General features: G+C 36.2%; 1 protein-coding gene across 1 annotated transcript; it reads right to left on the bottom strand.

Moving 5' to 3' along the window:
• Positions 1 to 7721: 7721 nt before the first annotated feature.
• On the bottom strand, positions 7722 to 21697 carry LOC132651304 (vomeronasal type-2 receptor 26-like). Its single transcript, XM_060376531.1, has 5 exons — positions 21539 to 21697; positions 19177 to 19218; positions 14518 to 14712; positions 8895 to 9186; positions 7722 to 8333 (listed from the first exon to the last, which is right to left on the bottom strand). The coding sequence occupies exons 3-5, from the start codon at positions 14682 to 14684 to the stop codon at positions 8250 to 8252; spliced, it is 543 nt and encodes a 180-aa protein (XP_060232514.1). The 5' UTR covers positions 14685 to 14712; positions 19177 to 19218; positions 21539 to 21697; the 3' UTR covers positions 7722 to 8249.
• Between the last annotated feature and the right edge of the window lie 222 nt (positions 21698 to 21919).

Below are 21919 nucleotides of genomic sequence, written 5' to 3'. Positions count from 1 at the left end.
TAAGAAGCACATGTGGTCGTGTGCATGAACACCCACACACAAGCTCACAGTCACAATAGAGCTAAGAATTAAAATTTCATAATTATTTTAAAAATTCAAAGAATCATTACACAATCATTTTTTATAATTCTTTACAAATAATTACCTTCATATTAAATACTGAAAATTTTCCAGACCTGTTTGTAGTTGCTTGGCCATTGAATCAGAACTTCATTGATGAAAAAGCCTTGATCTTGTGCACTCTTGAAGACAAACTCTCCCACTTTAAGTAATAATGCATTTTGAAAACTATATGCAATAAAGTTTTGTATGTCATACGTTTCCCTAATATTCTTGTTCTCATCAAAGCTTATTTCATCTCCAGCAGCATTTATAAATTTAATTTTCCTCAGAAATGGATGCAGCTGAAGAGAGACATCATATGATATGAGTGGCCCACACAGATTACTGGCTGACTTTAAAGAGAATTTCATTTTCCCTCTCTGTAACATGGCTTTCTTTTTGAAAGTGCTTAGTTTGTTTATTTGTCTTCCCAGTTGTTTAGTGAGATTAAAATTATTCCCCATAGAAATAATGCAAAAGCTACTGAACACAAGTAGAAATATTGTCTATGAGATGCAAGATAGTATAGTGTGTAGCATGTCCTTAGTTGAAAAAAGGTCCTGTGTCTTTCTCCAGCACTAGAAAATAATATTTCCATTTAGAAGATGTAGATTTGAAGAGGATCCAAAATGGTGACACCCAGTGTACATTTTTACTAAGGATTTGACTGTAGTGACTTTGACTTCACAGCAAGTGAGAGGTCATGCTGTGGACTCGAAAATGCCAGTGTCTATGCTTTACAACTGTACAGAAGATACTAGAAGGAAAAGCCAAACCAAAGAAAGTAAACAACACCCAGAGAAACACAGAAAATAAATAACACAGCTGCTGCAAAACCAAAAGAACAGAAACACAAAAACTTGCTGCAATCTTAAAAATCAAAATAACAGGCACTAGCAATCATTAATCATTAGTATCACTCAACGTCTATGGACACAGTTCCTCAATAAAAAACACAGACTAACAAAGTGGATGCATAAACAGGACTTATCAATCTGCTGCATACAAAAATCTTAAAAACAAAGGAGGACCTTACCTCAGAGTGAAGGGATAGAAATAGGTTTTTCAAGGAAACTGACCCAAGATTCAAGTTGAAAGAAGCCATCCTAATATCTAATAAAATAATCTTTTAACTGAATTTATTCAAAACAGATATGGGAGGACACATATAGCAAAAGGATGCATATGATAGAAAGAAAATCCACCAAGATGATGTCTCAATTTTGAATATTTTGCTCCAAATACAAGGGCACCTACATTTGTAAAAGTAACATTACTGAAGCTTAAATTATACACTAATACAGCCAGAGTAATAGAAGAAGACTTCAAAACCCCACACTCACCAAAGTACAGGTCATGAAGACAGAAAATACAGAAACAATTAAACTAACATATGCATGGATCAAATAGATTTAACAGACATCTACAGAATTTTCACCCAGACAAAAAGAATATACCTTCTTTCAGCACCTTACAGAAGCTTCTCCAAAATTGCCCATTGACTTTGACAGAGAGTGAGCCTCAAAAAGTACAATAAAGTTGAAATAACCTTTTATGTCTTATCAGACCACCATGGCTTAAAGCTAGATATCAATAACAATGGAAACAAGAGAAAACCTAAAAAAATCTCATGGAAACTGAACAACTCAGTGACCACTGAGTAAGGGAAGAAATAAATTAAAGATTATCAAGAATTCAATGAAAATGAAGGGGCAACATTCTGGGACACAATGAAAGCAGTGCTAAGAAGAACTTTCATAACATTAAGTGTCTTCCTAAAAAGAATTAAGGAATTCTCATTGTAGCAACTTAAAAACACCTATAAAAGCTCTAGAGCAGACAGAAGTAAACACACCAAAGATGAGTTGACAGCAGGAAATAATCAAACTCATGGATGAAATCAGTATCGTAGTAAAAACCAAGAGCTGTTTCTTTTGAGAACATCAACAAGATAGACATACCTCTACACAAACTAACAAAAAATCAGAGAGACTGTATCCAAATAAACAAAATCAGAAATGAAAAGGGGGAATAACTCCAAAGAATCATTAGATAGTATTTCAAAAGACTGAATTCCACAAGTTTCAAAAATCTAAAGGAAATCGAAAATTTTCCTGATAGGTTTCACTTACTAAAGTTAAATCAAGATCAGGTAAGCAGGTTAAAGTGTCCTATAACCCCTAAGAAAATAGAAGCAGTCATCAAAAGTCTCCAACCAAAATAATAATAATAATCCAAGAACCAGATGTCTTTAGCATGGAATTCTACCACTTTCAAAGAGGAGCTCATACCAATACCTCAGAAACTATTGAAAAACTCAAACAGAAGAAACATTGCCAAACTCATGCTATGAATCCACAGTCACACTGGTACCTAAACCACACAAGAATCCAACAAAGAAAGAAAAGTTCAAACCCATTTCCCTTATGGACTTTGATGCAAAATTACTTAGTAAGATACAGGTAAAACCAGTCCAAGTCCACATCAAATACATCATCTACTATGATCAAATAGGTATCATCCCAGAGATGCAGGATGCAAGGATCCATCACTGTAATTCACTGAAAGAAAAAAAAAATAAACATGTTCATCTCATTAGATACAAAAAAAAGCTTTTGATAAAACCGTGCACCACTTCACGATAAAAGTCCTGTAAAGATCAGGGATACAAGGCCCATACATAAACATAATAAAGGTAATATACAACAAGCTGATAGCCAAAATCAAATTCAATAGGGAGAAACTCAAAGTAATTACAATAAAGTTAGGGACAATACAAGTCTGTCCACTCTCTTCAAATCTTTTTAGTGTAGTACTTTATGTTCTTGCTAGAGCAATAAGACAACTAAAAAAGATCAAGGGGTCCTAATTGGAAAGGAAGAAGTCAAAATATGCCTATTCACAGACGATACACTAGTATATATAAGTGACCCACAAAATTTTACCAGAGATCTTCTAAAGGTGATAAGCTCCTTCAATAAACTGTCTGCTATAAAATTAACACATAAACTCAGTATTCCTCTTGACTATAAATGATAAATTGGCTGATAACAAAATTAGGAAACAGCATCTTTCACAACAGCCGGAAATAATATAATATATCTTGGTAGAACTGCCCAAGCAACAGAAAGACCTCTATGTTAAGAACTTCACATCTCTGAAAAAAGAAACTGAAAAAGATATCAGAATATGAAAAGATTGTCCATGCTCATGGACGGGTCGCATTAACGTAGTAAAAATGGCCATCCTACTAAAAGCAATCTACAGATTCAATGCAATTACTATCAAAATACCAACCCAATGCTTCAAAGACCTTAAAAGAACAATTCTCAATTTAATATCGAACACCAAAACAAAAACAAAGAAACAACAACATGAAAAACAGAATAGCTAAAACTTTTTTTGTATAATAACTTTTGGAGGTTATACATCCCTAACTTCAAGTTGTACTACGGATAAATAGTAATAAAATCTTATGGGACAAAATGAAAGCAATGCTAGAGGAAGTTCATAGCATAAAGTGCTGACAGAAAGAAGGTTGAGACATCTCATACAAAGAACTTAATGACACACATAAAATCCCTGGGGGTGGGGGGGAAAAAGCAGACACACCCAAGAGGAATAGATGGTTAGAAATAATCAAACTCAGAGCTGTAATCAATGAATTAGAAACAAAGAAAACAATTCAAAGAATCAATGAAATCTAGAGCTGGTTCTTTGAGAAAATCAGCAAGATAGACAAACCCTTAATCAAACTAACTAAAAGGCAGAGATAAACTATCCAAATCAGCAAAATCAGAAATGATAAAGGAGACATAATGACAGGTACTGATGAAATCTAAACAATCATTAGGTCTACTACAAAACTCTATATGCCAAAATATTTGAAAATCTAAATTAAATGGACAATTTTCTTGATAGATTCCATTTATCAAAATTAAATCAAGATTGTGTAAATAGATTAAATAGTCCTATATGCCCCAAATATAAGCAGTCTCAAAAGTATCCCTTACAAAAAAGCCCAGGGCCAGAGGGTTTCAGTGCAGAATTTTAACAGACCTTAAAAAGAGCTAACTCTAGTTTGTGTGCAAGGTGATAAGTATGCATCTATTTTCATTTTTCTACATGTAGACATCCAGTTAGAACAGCACCATTTGTTGAAGATGCTTTCTTTTTTCCATTGTATGGTTTTGACATCTTTGTCAAAGATCAGGTGTCCATAAGTGTGTAGGTTTATTTCTGGGTCTTCTATTTCATTCCATTGATCCACCATTCTGTTTCTATGCCAATACCATGCATTTATTTTTACTGTTGCTCTATATTACAGCTTGAGGTCAGAGATCTCCAGAAGATCTTTCGTTGTAGAAGATTGTTTTAGCAATTCTGGTTTTCTTGTTATTCCATATGAAGTTGAGAATTTTTCTTTCACAAAACTAAAGTCCAAGTGGATCAAAGACCTCAATATAAAACCAGACACACTAAACCTGTTAGAATAAGAAGTGGGGAAGAGCCTTGAACTCATTGGCACAGGAGACAACTTCCTGAACAGAACACCAATAGCACAGGCTCTAAGAGCAACAATCAATAAATGGGACCTCATGAAACTGAAAAGCTTCTGTAAAGCAAAGGACACTCTCCTCAGAACAAAATGACTACCTACAGATTGGGAAAGGATCTTCACCAACCCTATATCTGACAGGGGGCTAATATCCACTATATATAAAGAACTAAAGAAGTTAAAATAAAACAAATTAAGTAATCCAATTAAAAAATGAGAAACAGAACTAAACAGAGAATTCTCGATAGAGGAATACTGAATGGCAGAGAAATACTTAAAGAAATGATCAACGTCATTAACCCTCAGGAAAATGCAAATCAAAACAATCCTGAGATTTCACCTTACATATGTCAGAATGACTACTACCTAAAACTCAAGTGACAGCACATTCTGGAGAGTTCAGGGAGAAAGGGGAACTCTCCTCCACTGCTGCTGGGAATGTAAACTTGAATACCCACTCTGGAAATCAATCTGGAGCTTTCTCAGACAATTAGGAATAGCGCTTCCTCAAGATCCAGCCATACCACTTCTAGGCATATATCCAAAAGAGGCTCAAGTACACAATGAGGATATTTGCTCAACCATATTTGTAGCAGCTTTATTTGTAATATCCAGAAGCTGGAAACAACCCAGATGCCCCTCAACTGAAGAATGGACACAGAATATATATATTGGTATATCTACACAATGGAATACTCAGCAGTAAAAAAACAAGGAAATCATGAAATTTGCAGGTAAATGGGGGGAACTGGAAAAGATCATCTTAAAAGCAGAAAGACACACACGGTATATACTCACTCATATAGATATATAATATAGGATAAACCTACTAAAATCTGTACACTAAAGAAAGTAATCAAGAGGGAGAACTCTGGCTAAAATGTTCAATTCCCATCCAGAACAGCAAAGAGGATGGACATCAGTAGAAGGAGAAAATGGAACAAGTTAGGAGCCTGCCACAGAGGGCCTCTGAAAAGCTCTGCCCTACAAACTATCAAAGCAGATGCTGAGACAAATGGCTGACCTTTGAGGAGATTGCAGGGAATCTTATGAAAGAAGTGGCAATTAGTAAGACCTGGAAGGGAAAGGAGCTCCACAAGAAGAGCAACAGATCCAAAAAATCTGGGCACATGGGTTTTCCCTAAGACTGATAGTTAAACCAAGTAGCATGCAGAGAGATAACCCAGAACCCCTGCACAGATGTAGCCCATGACAGTTCAGTCTCCTTGTGGTTTCCATAGTATTGGGTACAGGGCCTGTCCCTGACACAAACTGATTAGCCTGCTCTTTGATCACCTCCCCCTGAGGGGAGAGCAGCTTTACCAGGCCACAGAATAAGACAATGCAGCCACTCCTGATGAGACCTAACAGACTAGGATCAGAAGGAAGAAAAAGAAGTCCTCCCCTATCGGTGGACTTGGGGAGGGGCATGCATGGTAAAGGAGAAGGAATGGAACAATTGGGAGGAGAGGAGGGAGGAAACTACAGGGGGGGATACAAAGTAAATAAAGTGTAATTAATTAAAAAAAGTAAAAAAAAGAGCTAACTCCAATTCTATTCAAACTATTCCACAAAATAGTAGCAGAATGAACATTACCAAACTCATTCTATGAAGACAGAGTCACCTTGATACCAAAACCTCACAAAGACCCAAAAAAAGAGAACTTAAAACCTATCTCTCTTAAGAACATTGATGCAAAAATACTCAATAAGATACTTGCAAACCAAAACCCAGAACACATAAGAGATATCATCCACCATGACCAAGTAGGCTTCATCCCAGGCATGCAGGTTCAATAGACAGAAATTCATCACTGTAATCAATCATAAACAAACTGAAGGAGAAAAACCAAATGATCATCTTCTTAGATGCCAAAAAGGCATTTGACAAAATCCAATACCCATTCATGTTTAACTAAGTCTTGGAGAGATCAGGGATACAAGGCACATCCCTAAACATAGTAAAGACAAAATACAGCAAGCCTCTAGTCAACATCAAACTAAATGGAGAGAAACTTAAACCCTTTTCTATTTTAACTTGTACTTTAAATTATAAGATGAAAATGTTTTATTGGCTTGACCACAGCAAATTACTTACTAATAATGTAAGATTCTAAGCTTCGCCTGCTTATGAGTGAGGCTTACCTGCCATGGTAGAAGCCAGTCTGTGTTTCTGTCTTCTTTAGATCCCATTTCTATTTTGCTCAATAGCATTTTATGTAGGGCATGGGCCACTGCATGTACTGCACTCCATAAGGAATAGCTTGGCTCAGAAATAGACATCATATCATTTATTTTATCCTTAGTCTTTAGGGAACTATTCAAAGGACAGGGTTTAAAATTTCCACATTGCGAAGCAGGAGGTGAACAATTAAATTTGTCAATCCAGAGTTTAGAGAAGTAAACATCTCCTGGGTAATGGGAGGGTGTAAGGGCCTCAAGAAAGTGCTTGAAGCCAGGGATAGTTCTCTTCTTTAAAAATGATAAGCTTCCACTGAATAGGTTTATCATAATATGCTTTTCATTTATTATAGACTCTAAGTATGTCGAGTGTGGCTTTGCCAAAATCCACACCTTCTTTCTGGTTACAAAGATACTAATGTCTACACAGAAGAACAGCAAGTCATCTATATCACCATAGAATAAATTCACATTTACTTGAGTATGTTGTTTCAAGTTTTGCAAACAATAATCATAGTTTACATTTACATTCAAATTATCTGGGAGTTTTTCTATAAAAGCCACACAGATATCTTCTGTTACCATCTTCACTTTCAGGTCAGAGAGAAACTCCCTTCCTCTCTGATCATCAGACACAATGATCCCCACCCACTTCCAGCCAAAGTGGAGCAATAAAGATATCAGCCCTTGGGCTAGACCTCTGTCTTCAGTAGACATCTGATAAAGGAATGCAAATGTATCTTTGTCACTAAGCATGGAATCAAATGGTCCATATGTGACCTGGGAAGCAAAGAAAGAAAAAAAGTGATTCTGAGTTTCAGGTATTTGGAATCATCACCCTTAAGAGGAAGTGATTTTATAATTCAAATATGAGGGTTAAAGGACTGACTATTGTTAAGGAGGATGTCTTCTGTGAGATTAGCTTGTCCCGAAATTATGTGGTGCTATACAGTCTTTTACAAATACCATAAGCTCCAAAGTTACTGAGGTGTCTGAAGCAGCCAAGAGGTAAACAATAAGCTGTTCATTGGCTTGAAAGGAATGATAGATCTCTCTTGCTACAATAACAATGCAAAAGAATATCTGATGTAGAGAAAACTGCAGAAGGCATTAACAGGTATTTTCTATTCTCATAACACCTCTGAGAACCTTCACTTTTAGGAAAGCAAATATGGAAAGAGACTAACAGTTTTCAGAGATTCAGTTTCCCAAGTTAAAATTATTCAAGTTGTGATTACCTGGGGCCTCATTGCCAGGGGTTATTGTATCATCCCTCTCAATAGAGACAAAACTCAGACAGATGTAAATTATTGTCTTTATTTTTTATTACATTAGCTTAAACTACAATTATGAATTGTTTAACTGAGTGATAACAATGAGAGTTACCGTGTAGGTTTTTTAATCTTGATTATTGCTGACTCTTGTGCTCACCAGGCATTTTCTGTTTGTAGTAATGTGTGCTGATAGATGCTATGCATTTCTTCAGTGTAGCCTGGCAAGAGTCAATTATGATGATACAGCTAAGTGGTTAGTCTCGTGGGTGCTATTCTGAGATCAACTTTCCTGAATGAGATCATTAATTCCTTCAAAGATTTTCATCGGTGATGGCATTAAACATTGTTCCAAACTTAGTCACATGTCCTGAACTTTCTTTTTCCATATGTCAGGTATTGACAACCGTAGGAATTTTGAGATGTATATATGCTAGATTGGGTAGTTACGTATCTTTGCTGTAGAATTTGACTTATGATCAAATGCAGACTGAGTATCCACAGTACATCATCCATTGTTTGGAGATAGAATCATGGATACTACTAAGTGATCTGCTCAGAAACTCCCAGAACTAACTGTTCATGCATTTTGCCACACTCTGCCATCTGTTAACTATTAACATATCAAAGTAATTCGTTCACTGCTATTTGAAATCTGCCTACAGTAAACATAATCCACTTCTCTGTTTTCTTTTGTTTGTTCTGTTATTGTTCTTTTGTTGGTTTGTTTGTTTTCATCAAGTCTAAGATGGAATTGTGCTTAAAATATGTTTCTAACTTACTTGTGGGACATTGTAGAGCTCTGAAAGTGTTGCAATTGCAGCAGAAAATTCCGGCTTGTTTCCTGAAATGATTCCTAGAGGTTTGTATTGAGTGTTGCACTTGTAATTAGGGATATACTCACTCCTTCCAGACAGCCATATCAGAGGGTCCTCCAAGGTTATTTTGTTAGAATTAAAAGCATTGTAGATGTGGGAACCCAAGGTCATATTGGGAAGCAGGTTTGAGTCCTTATTTATCTCTTCAATGGCAAAGTATAAGGTCAGCAAATATTGATAGTTTCTCCAAGTCACTCTAAACCAGAGGAACAAAAGGTTGGGTATTGTCAGTTCATTTTTCTAAAAAAGTCTTTATCAAATACAGGAACCTAGAGATCCTAGCCTTTGACTTTTCCTGTGACATGTAAGTCTTGTGTGAATAAGCTCATGACAGCCCAGGAACATCATCAAACGGCTCCTAAACTCTCAGAGGTTTAAATGTTTCAAATATTTTTGGTGTACATTGTGTGCATTAAATATCAATTGTTTGTATCTTATGACTACTGAATACATATGTGCTTATGACATTTCAGCTCATGGAATCACTGGGTTACAGAGGAGTCACTAAGGTTTTACTAGGAATATAAAAAAGAGCTTCCTACCCTTTTCTTTTGTAATGATTCAATTTCATACTTATGAAAATTCTAACAAGTTTATGTGCATTACTAGTGGTAAAGTTTCTCTTTGTGGTATAGACAGATGCCCGGGCATCTATCTATAGATAGATCACTTTGAATAAAAGCTAGCATCTCAGTGCCCACAGGGTGGCCTTGGAAACATGTTTAGCTCCAGTTCATAAGATCCTTTCTGGCATCTTTGGGCACCAGGGACACCTGTGGTATTCACATATATATAAGAAGGTGAGCTCTTGAGTAAATGAAATAAGAATAAATAAGCATGTGCAAAATAGTGTTCTTGGGTTTGAAAAATGATATGTTATGACTAGTTGCTGCTCTTATGGAGGACCCTGATTCAAGTCACAGTAGCCAGTTTTAGGTTTGAATAGTGTGTATCAACAGTTCTATGGGATCCATGTCCTCCACTGGCCTCTGAAGGGAACCTTTACACAAGTGGCACACAAACAACCATGTAGGCAAAACACTCATAAACATAATGTAAAAATTAATAAATCTTTACAAAAACTAAAAAAGTAGTAAAGGAAAGATGTTTCTCTAAGCTTGCAGATTAAATGAATGAGTAGAGTTTCCTAGGTAAGGAAGGGGGAAAAAGTAGGTTAAAGTAGCATATGAAAAAGAAAACACCAAGTACATTAAGACAGTACAAAAGTGCTCACAATGGGACAAAGTGGAAATTTGTTGCAGGTGGGTTAGTTGAACTGTGTCACACAGAGCCTTCAGCACTTGGGGATGGGTCCTCAGAAGCTTTTTTTCAAAACCTGTGGTAGATAAGAGTCTGGGTGACCCTAATAGAGGGAGCTTAACAGAAATCATTAGCCTAAAGTCAACTGTGTTCTACTGAAGGAAGGATTCTGCCTTCTGACCTGCCATCATCAAGAAGAAATTCCATTTGGTTTTACTACATTAATCTGGGATCTGTGGCTAGATGTTCTGTTAAGAGAGAATCTACCAGGCAAAAGCAGGCAATTACCAAAAACCGAGAGAAAGACAATTAGTCTTCCTCAAGGATTATACCATACTAAATATTGAATTGTAGGAATATATACATATATACATGAAAATTCCTGGACAGAGCAGTGTCTGCAAAGACTGGCTATAAAAAGTTCATTGATGTGGTAAGATTGCAATGTTGTAGTTTGAAAGGCTCATTACCATAGCGTGGGCTACCTGAGTAGCCATTTCTTGGACACCTCTGTGGTTAAGATGATAGTTATATATATATATATACATATATATATATGTATATATATATATATCTGCATCTGTATCTCTATATCTATCTATCTATCTATCTATCTATCTATCTATCTATCTATCCTATAGCTGATGAATAAAATCATTTTAGAATATAGTAACCCAGCACTCTACTGGCTTTTGCCAATCTAAAAGATGAGAATGACATCACATAGCCATCTTGGGCCTGTATGATAACTTGCCCCATTTTGCTGTTTAATGTCCTCTCTGAGGTTTCCAGTGATGTATTGGATTTATAGTTTTCTTTATTTATTGTTACTATGAAAATTCATGAAGCTGCTTCCACATTGTATGATGGAATTTGGGATAACATAAGCTGTATTCACAGACTCTCAAATTTATTCAAATTTATAGAAGAAATTCTATCTTTTTCCATTTGAGCCGAGGGCTTATGTTTTTTTCAATCACATAAAAGTGATACTAAAGACTAAAGAATCAATTTAGTTGGTTACACCTGTATACTTATTCATTTATATTTGTGTGACAGGGATACCACAAGAATATCACCAGGGCCAATCAAATAGGGCCCAGAGTTTCCTAAGGAGTCTGATGCATCTACCAAGGACAATGCATGATCTCAAACTAGGTCCTCTACATAGAAGTAGCTGATGTGCTGATTAGGGTTCATGCTGGCCTACTAGTTAGTGGAGTGGACATGACTATATTTTATGTTTGTTGGTCACTTTGCCCTGATGGAATTGACCTAACTGACCACAGGGGAGTAACACAAACTCAGTCATTATAAGACTACAGGGGCTGGGGTGTGTAGGTAGGGGACAGAAGAGTGGAGGAGGATATATATGGTAGAGAGAGTAGGAGTTGGAGGAGAAGAGGGTGGGACCTATGACCAAGATGTAAATTGGATTTATTAATAAAAAATATTCAAGTGAAAAAAATGGCAATAAGTTAGATGCTTTCCTTCAAGGCCCTCATAGAGTTCTGCTGAGTATGGATTTAAGGAATGTAATGAAAATGATTTCTCTGCCAGACATCTTTAGTTGGTAGCTAAGATAGGCAGAAATGGCCTTTCCTTTGATGATATTTCAACTGTGATAATGATGACAACTGAACCATGAATTGTCACATGCTTCATCCAACAATAAATCCCTGCCCAACATTTGGACATTGTTAAGTTAAATGTTCTACTGTGCCTGGCCAAGGTAGGTTACTTTTCCATAAAAATTAACTCAGGCCTCACAAGTCTGATGTTTGGTGGGTCACGATGCCTTGTGTGGCAGCTGAAGACCATGTTGTTCTGTGTGGCATCCAAAGACTGTCAACCTCTGCTAACTACAAAATCTTTGAGAAAGCAATGGAGGACCCCAGCTTGGGTGCCCACATATTCAGTAAGTCTCTGTCATTTTGACTGATATAGAGGCCATTTGGATTATACGTCCTGCTCAAATTTATCCCTCTCAGAGCTCTTGTCATGTTCACAGCAGGTTGTCACTATAGAAATTTAGCAGAATTTATGAAATTTTAGGCAGCTCCTCTGAACAATGCTGCAGCTGCATGGTCAGTTCATATCATACACAAAAGTCAGGCCTTGTTCTTTTCTACAGATATGTAGAGTCCCTGCTGAAGAAGGCATTACCTTGCTGGCTTCACACTGAAAAATCTAATCTCACAAAATTCGATTTAAATGAGATTCAAATTGAGTCTACTAATACCTAACAGTTTATATTTTATGGTTATTTCACTTAAAAGAACTTACTTTTCAATCATTTTTCCCAGTTATCAAATGACTCTTTCTCCTGGTAAATGCATCAATGGGGGAAACAAACACTTTAAAGTTGATGGAAAGTTTGAATGTCTAAAAATGGGATGTAAGATATGTAAATGCAAGTTGTAAATGTCTGAGAAAGTGGTTTAAAGTATGTGAAAATGAGACTTAAAGAGTTTAAAATTTCAGATTTTTAAAATATTAACCAGTGGAGTTCTTATATACTATGGAAACCACCAGGTGAAAGCACTGGCTAGACTTCTCACAGTTACAGGATCAAAATTTTAATGTCCTTTTATTCCTGCTGAAGACAAACTTCAATGTTTCTCATTGTGCTGAAATCTTATCTGTCATTACATATGCAGATAGAAGAAAGGCTGTTTGTTTTTTTTATCCCAGAACCATTGTTTTTTGGTGCCCAAGCTTAACATAAAACATCAGTCTACTCCAACTGTTTACAGACACTTGTTCCCTGCTTTTCCTACAGTGAGAATTTCAGTGTAGATTATAGATTGTGGTCATGTTAAGATATTAAGAACTTGTATATCTGTGTGTAAACTTTAAAAACTATGATTTAAACTTCAAGGAGGTGAGACTTGATCCACCTATCACAGCTCAAACAGAATCTAGATTAAGACCGGTCAATTAATGATTCAGTCTTTTCTCCATCTCCGAGGATGGGCTCTTTTCTTCCTCCTATGTTGGGATTCCTTCTATTTCTGGCTGAAGTGGGCTACTAAACTATGGTTTCTCTATCTTGTAAAAGCATTCCAAAGAGTTCTTTACTTCCAGAATAAATTGGACTTCCTGGGCGTTTTTTTCTTTTTTTTTTTTTTTTTCTATTCAAATACTCCATAATAATAAAACTACCAGGACCTTAGGCTAGTATGTTTGTTTCCTACTCAGAAAGGAAATATATATTGAAGTTTCAAGAAGGTACTTTTCAGCAAAGGACCAACTTAATCTCCAAATTGATGTTTAATGAACATATGTACCAATTATAGCATTAACTGAAAAACAGTAATATGAAAAAGCCTAATGAGTCCTCCACAGTATCATAAATAACCAACAACCTATCTCAGAGTTTCTTAGATAAAATGGCAGATGAATACTTCAGAAAGTAAAGAGATGAACAACAGAAAAGCAGACAGAACCAAGCAATGAATTCAACTGGTCATTGAGAAAAGAATCAGCATTCTCCACCAGAACTTGGATGAGAGATAGAATAAACAGCTGTACACAAGAAAGACTGAGTACCAGAAAAAACAAATCACAAGACAAAATTGAGATTGTGAGGGAGGAGAAAGACAGATAGAAAGGTTGGAAATGAAAATCATAAAACCTCCAATCAAATCAGAGAACACTGTTTGTCAGTAGAGCTAACTAAGCAGAGGACAGAATATAGGCATGAATGACATGAATTTCAGAACACTCCATTACAATATCAATTATAAATAAATAAGTTATAAATATGACCACCACAGTGTCTAAACACTGAGATACTTTAAAGATACTAAAGCCAGAACACATGAAACCAGAGATTCTAATATTTGTGCTGAGCACATAGGGATATTCAATTTCACTTTATCAGAAACTCTCCAAGTCTTTAGAAAGAAACAGATATTCAAACATAAGATATTTAGATGGCCAAATAGACCTGAGAAGAATGGAAACTTATCTTGACATATTACAGTCAGTGTGTCAAAAATATGTAAGTCTCACCATGCAAACACACCATGAGGCAGACATAAAAGTTGTTCTTTTTTCTATCCCTGATTTCTTTCTCACTGGATACATAACAATGAGAAGTGGAAATGTTTGCAGAGGCACAATGAAGGAGAAAAAAATGTGAAACTGTTTTTCACATTGTTCTGTATCTAGTTCATTATTCTCAATGGAATTACATGTGTTTAGCAGGTCATGTAGTATCTTTTAACCAGAACAACCATAGCACATTCAAGCAAGTACTCACAGGTCGAACTTCCATAGTAGAGTTGGTTTTCTGTCAAAAAGGATATGGAGGTATTGTGATAGATCAAGTGGGATGGAAATGGGAATAAATGTAGCGAGGTTAACATCTGCCTCCATGTAGGTGTTGGTCTCTCCTTTATAACCACAAGTGAACAGAGGAAACTCCATCGATGCATACACAGGTTGTAGGAGGAGGCTGAGGCAAAGCAAAGGAAGGGACATGTCAGGTTCTTCACTACACAGAGACAGACCCCTGCGTCAAGGCAGATCCAAGGAGATTATTGGCTTAGGCCTTGGAACAGGCTCAGACCTCAACAATATCAGAGAAGACTTTGAATGCTACAGCTGCTTCCTACTGTTGCTTCAGGCTCTCAGTCTGTGCATACACAATGGTTCTCATGAGAGGCCAGCACACACACTGCAGCAAAGTCCAGACATCTGAGGGTCACACAGTACTGAGATATTTCTGTTGCTGTAGCCAGACTTGCTCTGAATTTGCTGTCTTTTTATTGTTCTGTTTTCCTCTCATCCATGTACTCTTGGAATCCCATAGCCCTGGGGCTCTACACCTGGTTCCTCCATGTGGGTGAAAAACATGTTTGGTTCTTTCTTCAACAATCTGTACGATTTCATCATGGTCCACAGTGACTTTGGAGAGGACCAGAGTCTGAGACAAAATTGTAGTTCATCCAAAAACAGCTTGTTTGTTTTGGATTGCTGTTGTGAGAGTAGTTTGAACATTTGATTTCTCCTAGGAAAGGGAGCAGGGGCAGTCAGACTTTGACCAGTTTGATAGCTCTTTGATCACTTCCACTAGTCAAGGTGGCTAAACTAAGCAACAGGGAAAGTAGATCCAGACAGTTTTGATGAGACCTGATAAGCTACAGTAAGATAGAGGAGGAAGACATCCCTTATCAGTGGATTAGAGGAGGGACAAGGGGTTTTGACCAAGAAAGTAAACACTAGTGACTCAGCCTTATGCAGGACACCTGGGTTCAGGGTTCTCAACTCAGCTTTTGCATTCAGATCTCCTCCTGGACGTCTGGCACCAAATTCAGAATTATACAGGATCAAAAGAGGGGGAAAGCTGCTCATAGTCAATATAAGTCATGACAGGCAACAAATTTATGAATTGTGTGCTTAGTTTAGATTATCAGCCACTTTCATCTTTACACTATTTCCTGATTAAAAGTCATACATGAATCACCTGAAGAATCAGAATTGGAGTGGGTTTTGGAGCCTGTAAATATGAATTTAGTTTCGAACCTGGCAGCACATGTCTTGAGATGGCTGGACTCAGCCATCTGTCTCATAACAACAAACAAAAAGAAAAACACTTCATCTCCATACTTTTTCTAATTTACTGAAATATTATTTATCATACTTACTAGTGATATAATTTTGTATTATATATTATTGTTATAATACAATATAAACAATATAATGCAAATCAAAATTGATATCTATCTTATGTAAAATCCATTCATGAAAACAGGACCATAAAATTTCAAAAGAGCTAAAACTGCAAGAAGCTTTGAAGGTAGGAATGTGAAAAAAATGATGTAATGTTAATTCTTATATATAAACAAACAAAATAATGTCTCCTATGTGTAATCTTATACAATTTTGGTTACTGGAATTTAAAAAATGTATACAAATTGCACACACACACACGTGTGTATCTCCCTAGATATAGATAAATATACCTACACCAGCTTAGTTTCTCTATGTTCAGTGAGGTGTTTATGTGCTGTATTCAGCAATAAAGACTTGCAATCCATTTGTGGAGAGCAAACTATAATCTTGACAAAAGTCTGCATTGTTTAGGCATTCCCATAAGATTCCTTTGGCCAACACCTCAAGTAGATATAAACCATTCCAAGTATTGGAATCCTCATTTGATGACAAGTGGCATCCTGTTGGGAATCTCTTTTATTTTTTCGTTTGGATCACCTTCAGTTATGTATATATTTTAGGAAGCTTCTGCTTCTGCTTAGGAATTAGATTAGATTACTACAGTAACATTCAAATAACATTTAAATTTAGCTGTCTTTCTTCATATTACTTTCCTTAATGTCCCCTTGCCTCCCAACTTCCAACTGATTCTCTCTTATGAGCCCGTTTTCCATCTATAAATATTTTATTGCCCTATCCTAGGGAGATCTATTTACTTCTTCTCGGACACTAGTCCTTTTTTTCTGTGTGTATCCTACATGGTTTTATGTACTATAGATTGCTTATCATTCACTTTACAAGTAATATTAAGATGTAAGTAGATACATGCGATATTTGTATTTTTCAACTTGTGTTATTACACTCAGACTGATTTTTTTTCTAGTTTACCTGTAGATATGCATTTACTTTGAAATTTCATAATTTACTTTGTAAAATGACTGAGTAACATTTTGTTGTGCAAATGTCCACATTTTCTTTATCTAGTCTTCTGTTGATGGACATCTGGGTTATATCCAATTTCTGGAAGTGCTGATTAGAGCAACATAAATATGTTTGCACAAATGTCTCCATGGAAGGATGAAACATTCTTTGGATATATGCCAAAGAGTGGTATTGCTGGTTCTTGAGGTAGAACAATCCCCATCTTGCTGTGGAAAAGCCACAAAGATGTCCTTAGTGGCAGAATATGTTTGTACTCCTACTAGCAATGTCTGAATATTCTTAGCCATGTGACTCTCTTTAGACCATATCTCAAACTACTTTTGGTTTCTATTTCCCTGATGATTATGGACTTTTCACATATCTTTAAATGTTCCTCAGCCATTTGAATTATTTCTTTAAGAATTCTCTTCTGATATCTTCTTCCATTTCTTTCTTCAGAGACTGAAGTTTTTTTTGGGTTTTTTTTTTCAATGCAGTTTATTCAGGAACCTTGAACAATCATCTGACCCTGGGGAAAGCCAGCCCACAGCTTAAATAGCCTCTGGGTAGCCAACCCCAGCGTGCCACGTGGGCAATGCAGATAGGTCCACATACATGGAAGCAAGCCAGATCCTCAGCCTTAGCCAAATGTGGAATTGTTCGTGACAGAGAGCACTCACCATCGGGAAGGTGGAAGGCGGGAAACCAGCTCCATCTTTAAGGCATAGCATTCCACAGCTCTCTACAGTTCCCCCTTTTTGTTTTAGATGCATCAGGCAAGAGTAGAGGTCTGATCTCTGATATTAGAAATAAATTGGGACTTTGTACTGATGTTCATTTAGGTGTCATCCACCCAAAGAGCATCAGACCCGACCGATACCTTTTTCTCAGAGGCGGGACCTGGGGCATCAACCCGCATGCATCAGACATGCTCTTCTCTGGGTCCAAAGCAGCTGACCCTGAGTGCAGTGCTTAGCCTCGCATCCTGAGCATAACATTTTAGCTTTTTATGGTAGCCAACCATGCTCAGGGAAACTGTCCTGCTTCGATGGCTGTAAAGGCCTAAATGATCATGGCTGCATTACGCTGTTGTGAGACTCTAATCTTGCATATATACCACAGGCAAACCAAGGAGACCAACACCAGAAGGCCTGCTAATGCTCCAATGCCCGCCCATTCCTTCAGATGATTCATGGCTGCAGCAATCCATGATGATAATCCTGTGGCTAGTCCTGCGTCCACTCTGGTAGAATTTACTGTGACAATGGCCACTCTCAGCTGCTCCATCATAGTATCGAATTCTCCAGTCCAATTACCTAAAATATAGCTAGACAATTGTTTAGACAGATTTGCAGCACGGGAAAAATTCTCATGTTGTATGCTAGTGACACAAAGTCCAGCATACTTTCATTGACAACTGAAAAAAAAAAAGAATTTTCAGTACATTGTTGTGGTCAATCTGGAAGTATGCATGTAAAATAATTAAAATAGATCCCTATTTTTCACTCTGCACAAAACTCACCAAAAAATAGATTGAAGAGCTCAGTAAAATCAATAAACAGAGAATCTGATGGATGAGAAATTAAGAAAGAGTATTTTCTCTAGTTATGAGAATGTCTTTTTCATGTTTTGGACTGTGTTGATGAGGCTTATCACTTGAGTTTTTGTTAGACTTCTTCAGTTTTTATTTCTAGGCACATCTCAGTTTTTAATTTTATTGATTCCTTTTGTAATAAAATATCTTCAGCTATCTTCAGTGTTTTATTTCACTTTTTTGTTTGTTTTCACAGACATCATTGAGGTTTTACCCATATCCTCTGTTATAACCTTGATTTCCTCTAGGATGGTTGTGGTGATTTGGTGTCATGGTGTTAATGATTTTGGTTTCACTCTGGTGTTTAGTTATCTGGATTTGGCATGATTGTGATTCTAGCTGTTGCTATCTGGACTTGTCTATTTTTTTGGTTTATGGTGTTTAATTTCTTCACTTTTATTTTCATCTCTGGATCTTAGGAAAGGGTGTTGGCTGTGTATTGTCTTATAGAGAATTCTTCTGAGTGTGTGCCTTGATAGGTCATTAGGGATACTAGACAGAGACTGTTTTTAGGTGTTTTGAAAAATAATGATGAATAAAGATAAACCTTACCTCAGAGTATAGGGCTGGAAAAGATTTTGAAAGCAAATTGACCCAAAAAACAAGATGAAGTAGTCATTTTCATGTCTCAAAAATAAGTTTTTAATCAAAATTAATCAAAAGAGATGGGGAAGAACACTTTATACTTACCGAAAGAAAAATCCACCACTACAACCTCTCAATAATGAACATCTGTGATGGAAATGTAAGGATATCATCATTCATAAAAGAAATATTACTAAAGTTTAAATCACACACTGAATCTCATACATTAATAGTCAGAGACTTCAGCACCGACTTTCTCCAAAGGACAGATCATCAAAACAGAAAGTAAATGGCGAAAAAAGAAACTAACAAACATCTTGAATCAAATGGGCCTACCAGTTGTCTATAGAACATTTCTCAGCGGCTCATGAAACCTTCTCCAAATTTGACCATATAATCAGTCACAAAAGAAGACTCAGAAGATTGAAATAACTCCATGAATTTTATCAGACATTCATGGATTAAAGCTAGACTTCAACAACAAGAGAAACACTTGATCATAGAAGAAACAAAGGAAGAAAAAAAAGACATTCTAGTTTTCAATGAAAATGAAGGCAAAACATACCCACACTTATGAGACACAATGAAAGCAGTGCTAATAGAAAAGCTTACATCATTTTGATAAATGAAGTGCCTTCCTAAAGCAATTGGAGAGATCCAATACTAATAATTTAGCAGCACACTTAAAAGCTCTCTAACAGAAGGAAGCAAACACACCAACATGGAGCAGTTGACAGGAAATATTCAAACTTGGGGTTGAAATCAATACATTGGAAACAAAGAGACTGATACAAAGAATCCATAAAACAAAAACTGGTTCTTTGACAATATCAACAAAATACACAAACACTTAGCCAAAGTAACTGAAAGGCAGGAGAAAAGTATCCAGATAAACAACATCAGAAACAAAAAGGGGGACATAACTACAGACAATGAGGAAATAAAAAAATCATTAGGACTTACTTCAAAGGCCTGTATTACAAAAAAAAATCAAAAATCTAAAGCAAAATAAAATTGATTTTCTGAATAGATTTCACCTACTGAAGATAAATTAAGATCAGGAAAAAGTTTAAACAGTCTAATAACCACTGAGAAAATAGAAGGAATCATCAAAAATCTCCCAACCAAAAAATGCACAGATCCAGATGGTTTTAGTGCAGAATTCTGTCAGGCATTCAAAAAAGAATTAATACAGATACTCTTCAAACTGTTCCACAAAAAAGGAACAGAAAGAACACTGCCAAATTCATTTTATGAGGCCACAGTCACCTTGACACCTAAACCACACAAAGATCCAACAAAGAAAGATAATTCCAGACCAATTTCATGCATGAACTTCCATGCGAAAAACTCAATAAAATACAAACTGAATCCAAGAACACATCATATACATCATCCCGGGGATGCAGGGATGGTTCAACATAAAAAATGTCATCACTATAATCCACCATATTAAAAAATTAAAGAAAAAGATCACATGGTCCTCTCATTAGATGGAGAAAATATGTTTGACCAAATCCAACATCCCATTATGATGAAAGTCTTAGAGAGATAAAAAGATACAAGGTCTATATTTAAACATAATAACGGCTATATACAGCAAGCTGTTTGCAAGCATCAAAATAAATAATTGTAGAAATATTGTAGAAAATAAATAAATGTAGAAAAATTCAAAGCAATTCCACTAAATTCAGGGATAGGAGAAGAATACCCACTCTCTCTGTTCCTCTTCAATATAGTACTTTAAGTTCTAGCTAGAGCAATAAGACAACTGAGGGAGATCAAGGGCATACAAATCAGCATGGAAGAAGTAAAAATATTGCTATTTGCAGAGGAGGTGGTAGTGTATGTAAGCAACCTTAAACATTCCACCAGAGAAATCCTACAGCTGATAAACAGCTTCAGCAAAGTATCTGGATACAAGATTAATTTAAAAAAATCTGTAACTCTCCTGTACATATGGGACATATGTGTTGAGAAAGAAATTAAGGAAACTACACCATTCATAATATCCACAAATGCAATAATGTATCTTGGTGTGACTCTAACCAAATACGTGAAAGACCTGCATGAAAAGAACTTCAATGGTCTGAAGAAAGAAAATGAAGATGTCAGAAAATGGAAAGATCTCCCAATTTCCTGGATCCATAAGATTAACATAGTGAAAATGGTCATCTAACCAAAGGCAATCTACACATTCAATATAATCACATCAAAATACCAACACTGTTCTTTTCAGACCTTGAAAGAAGAATTCTAAACTTCATATGGAATAATAATAAAAAAAAAAAACAGAGCAGCTTAAACAATCCTATACAATAAAAGAACTTCTGGAGTTATCGCCATCCCGGACTTCAAGCTACAACACACAGCAGTAGTAATAAAAACTGCATGGTACTGGCATAGAGATAGTCTGGTTGGTTGATCAATAGAATTGAATCAAAGACCCAGAAATAAACCCACATACCTTTGGTCAATTGATTTTTGACAAGGAAGCCGGAACCGTACAATGGAAAAAGACAGCCTCTTCAATAAACCATGCTGGTCTAACTGTATCTCTGCATGTAGAAAAATGCAAATAGATACATATTTTTCTCCCTGAAATAAATAGCAAATCCAAGTGGAGCAGAGACCTCAATATAACTGCAGACACACTAAATCTGTTGAAGAGAAAGCTAGAAAGAGCCTTGAACTCATTGGTACAGGAGACAACTTCCTGAACAGAACACCAACAGATCAGGCTCTAGGATCAAAAGTTAATAAATGAGACCTCATGAAACTGAAAACTTCTATAAGGAGGAAACAATATCAATGAAACTAAATGTCAGTCTACACATTAGGAAAAGAA

Source organism: Meriones unguiculatus, assembly GCF_030254825.1.
Source record: "Meriones unguiculatus strain TT.TT164.6M chromosome 13 unlocalized genomic scaffold, Bangor_MerUng_6.1 Chr13_unordered_Scaffold_45, whole genome shotgun sequence".
NCBI lineage: Eukaryota > Metazoa > Chordata > Mammalia > Rodentia > Muridae > Meriones > Meriones unguiculatus.
This window is presented reverse-complemented; position numbering and strand designations above follow the sequence as displayed.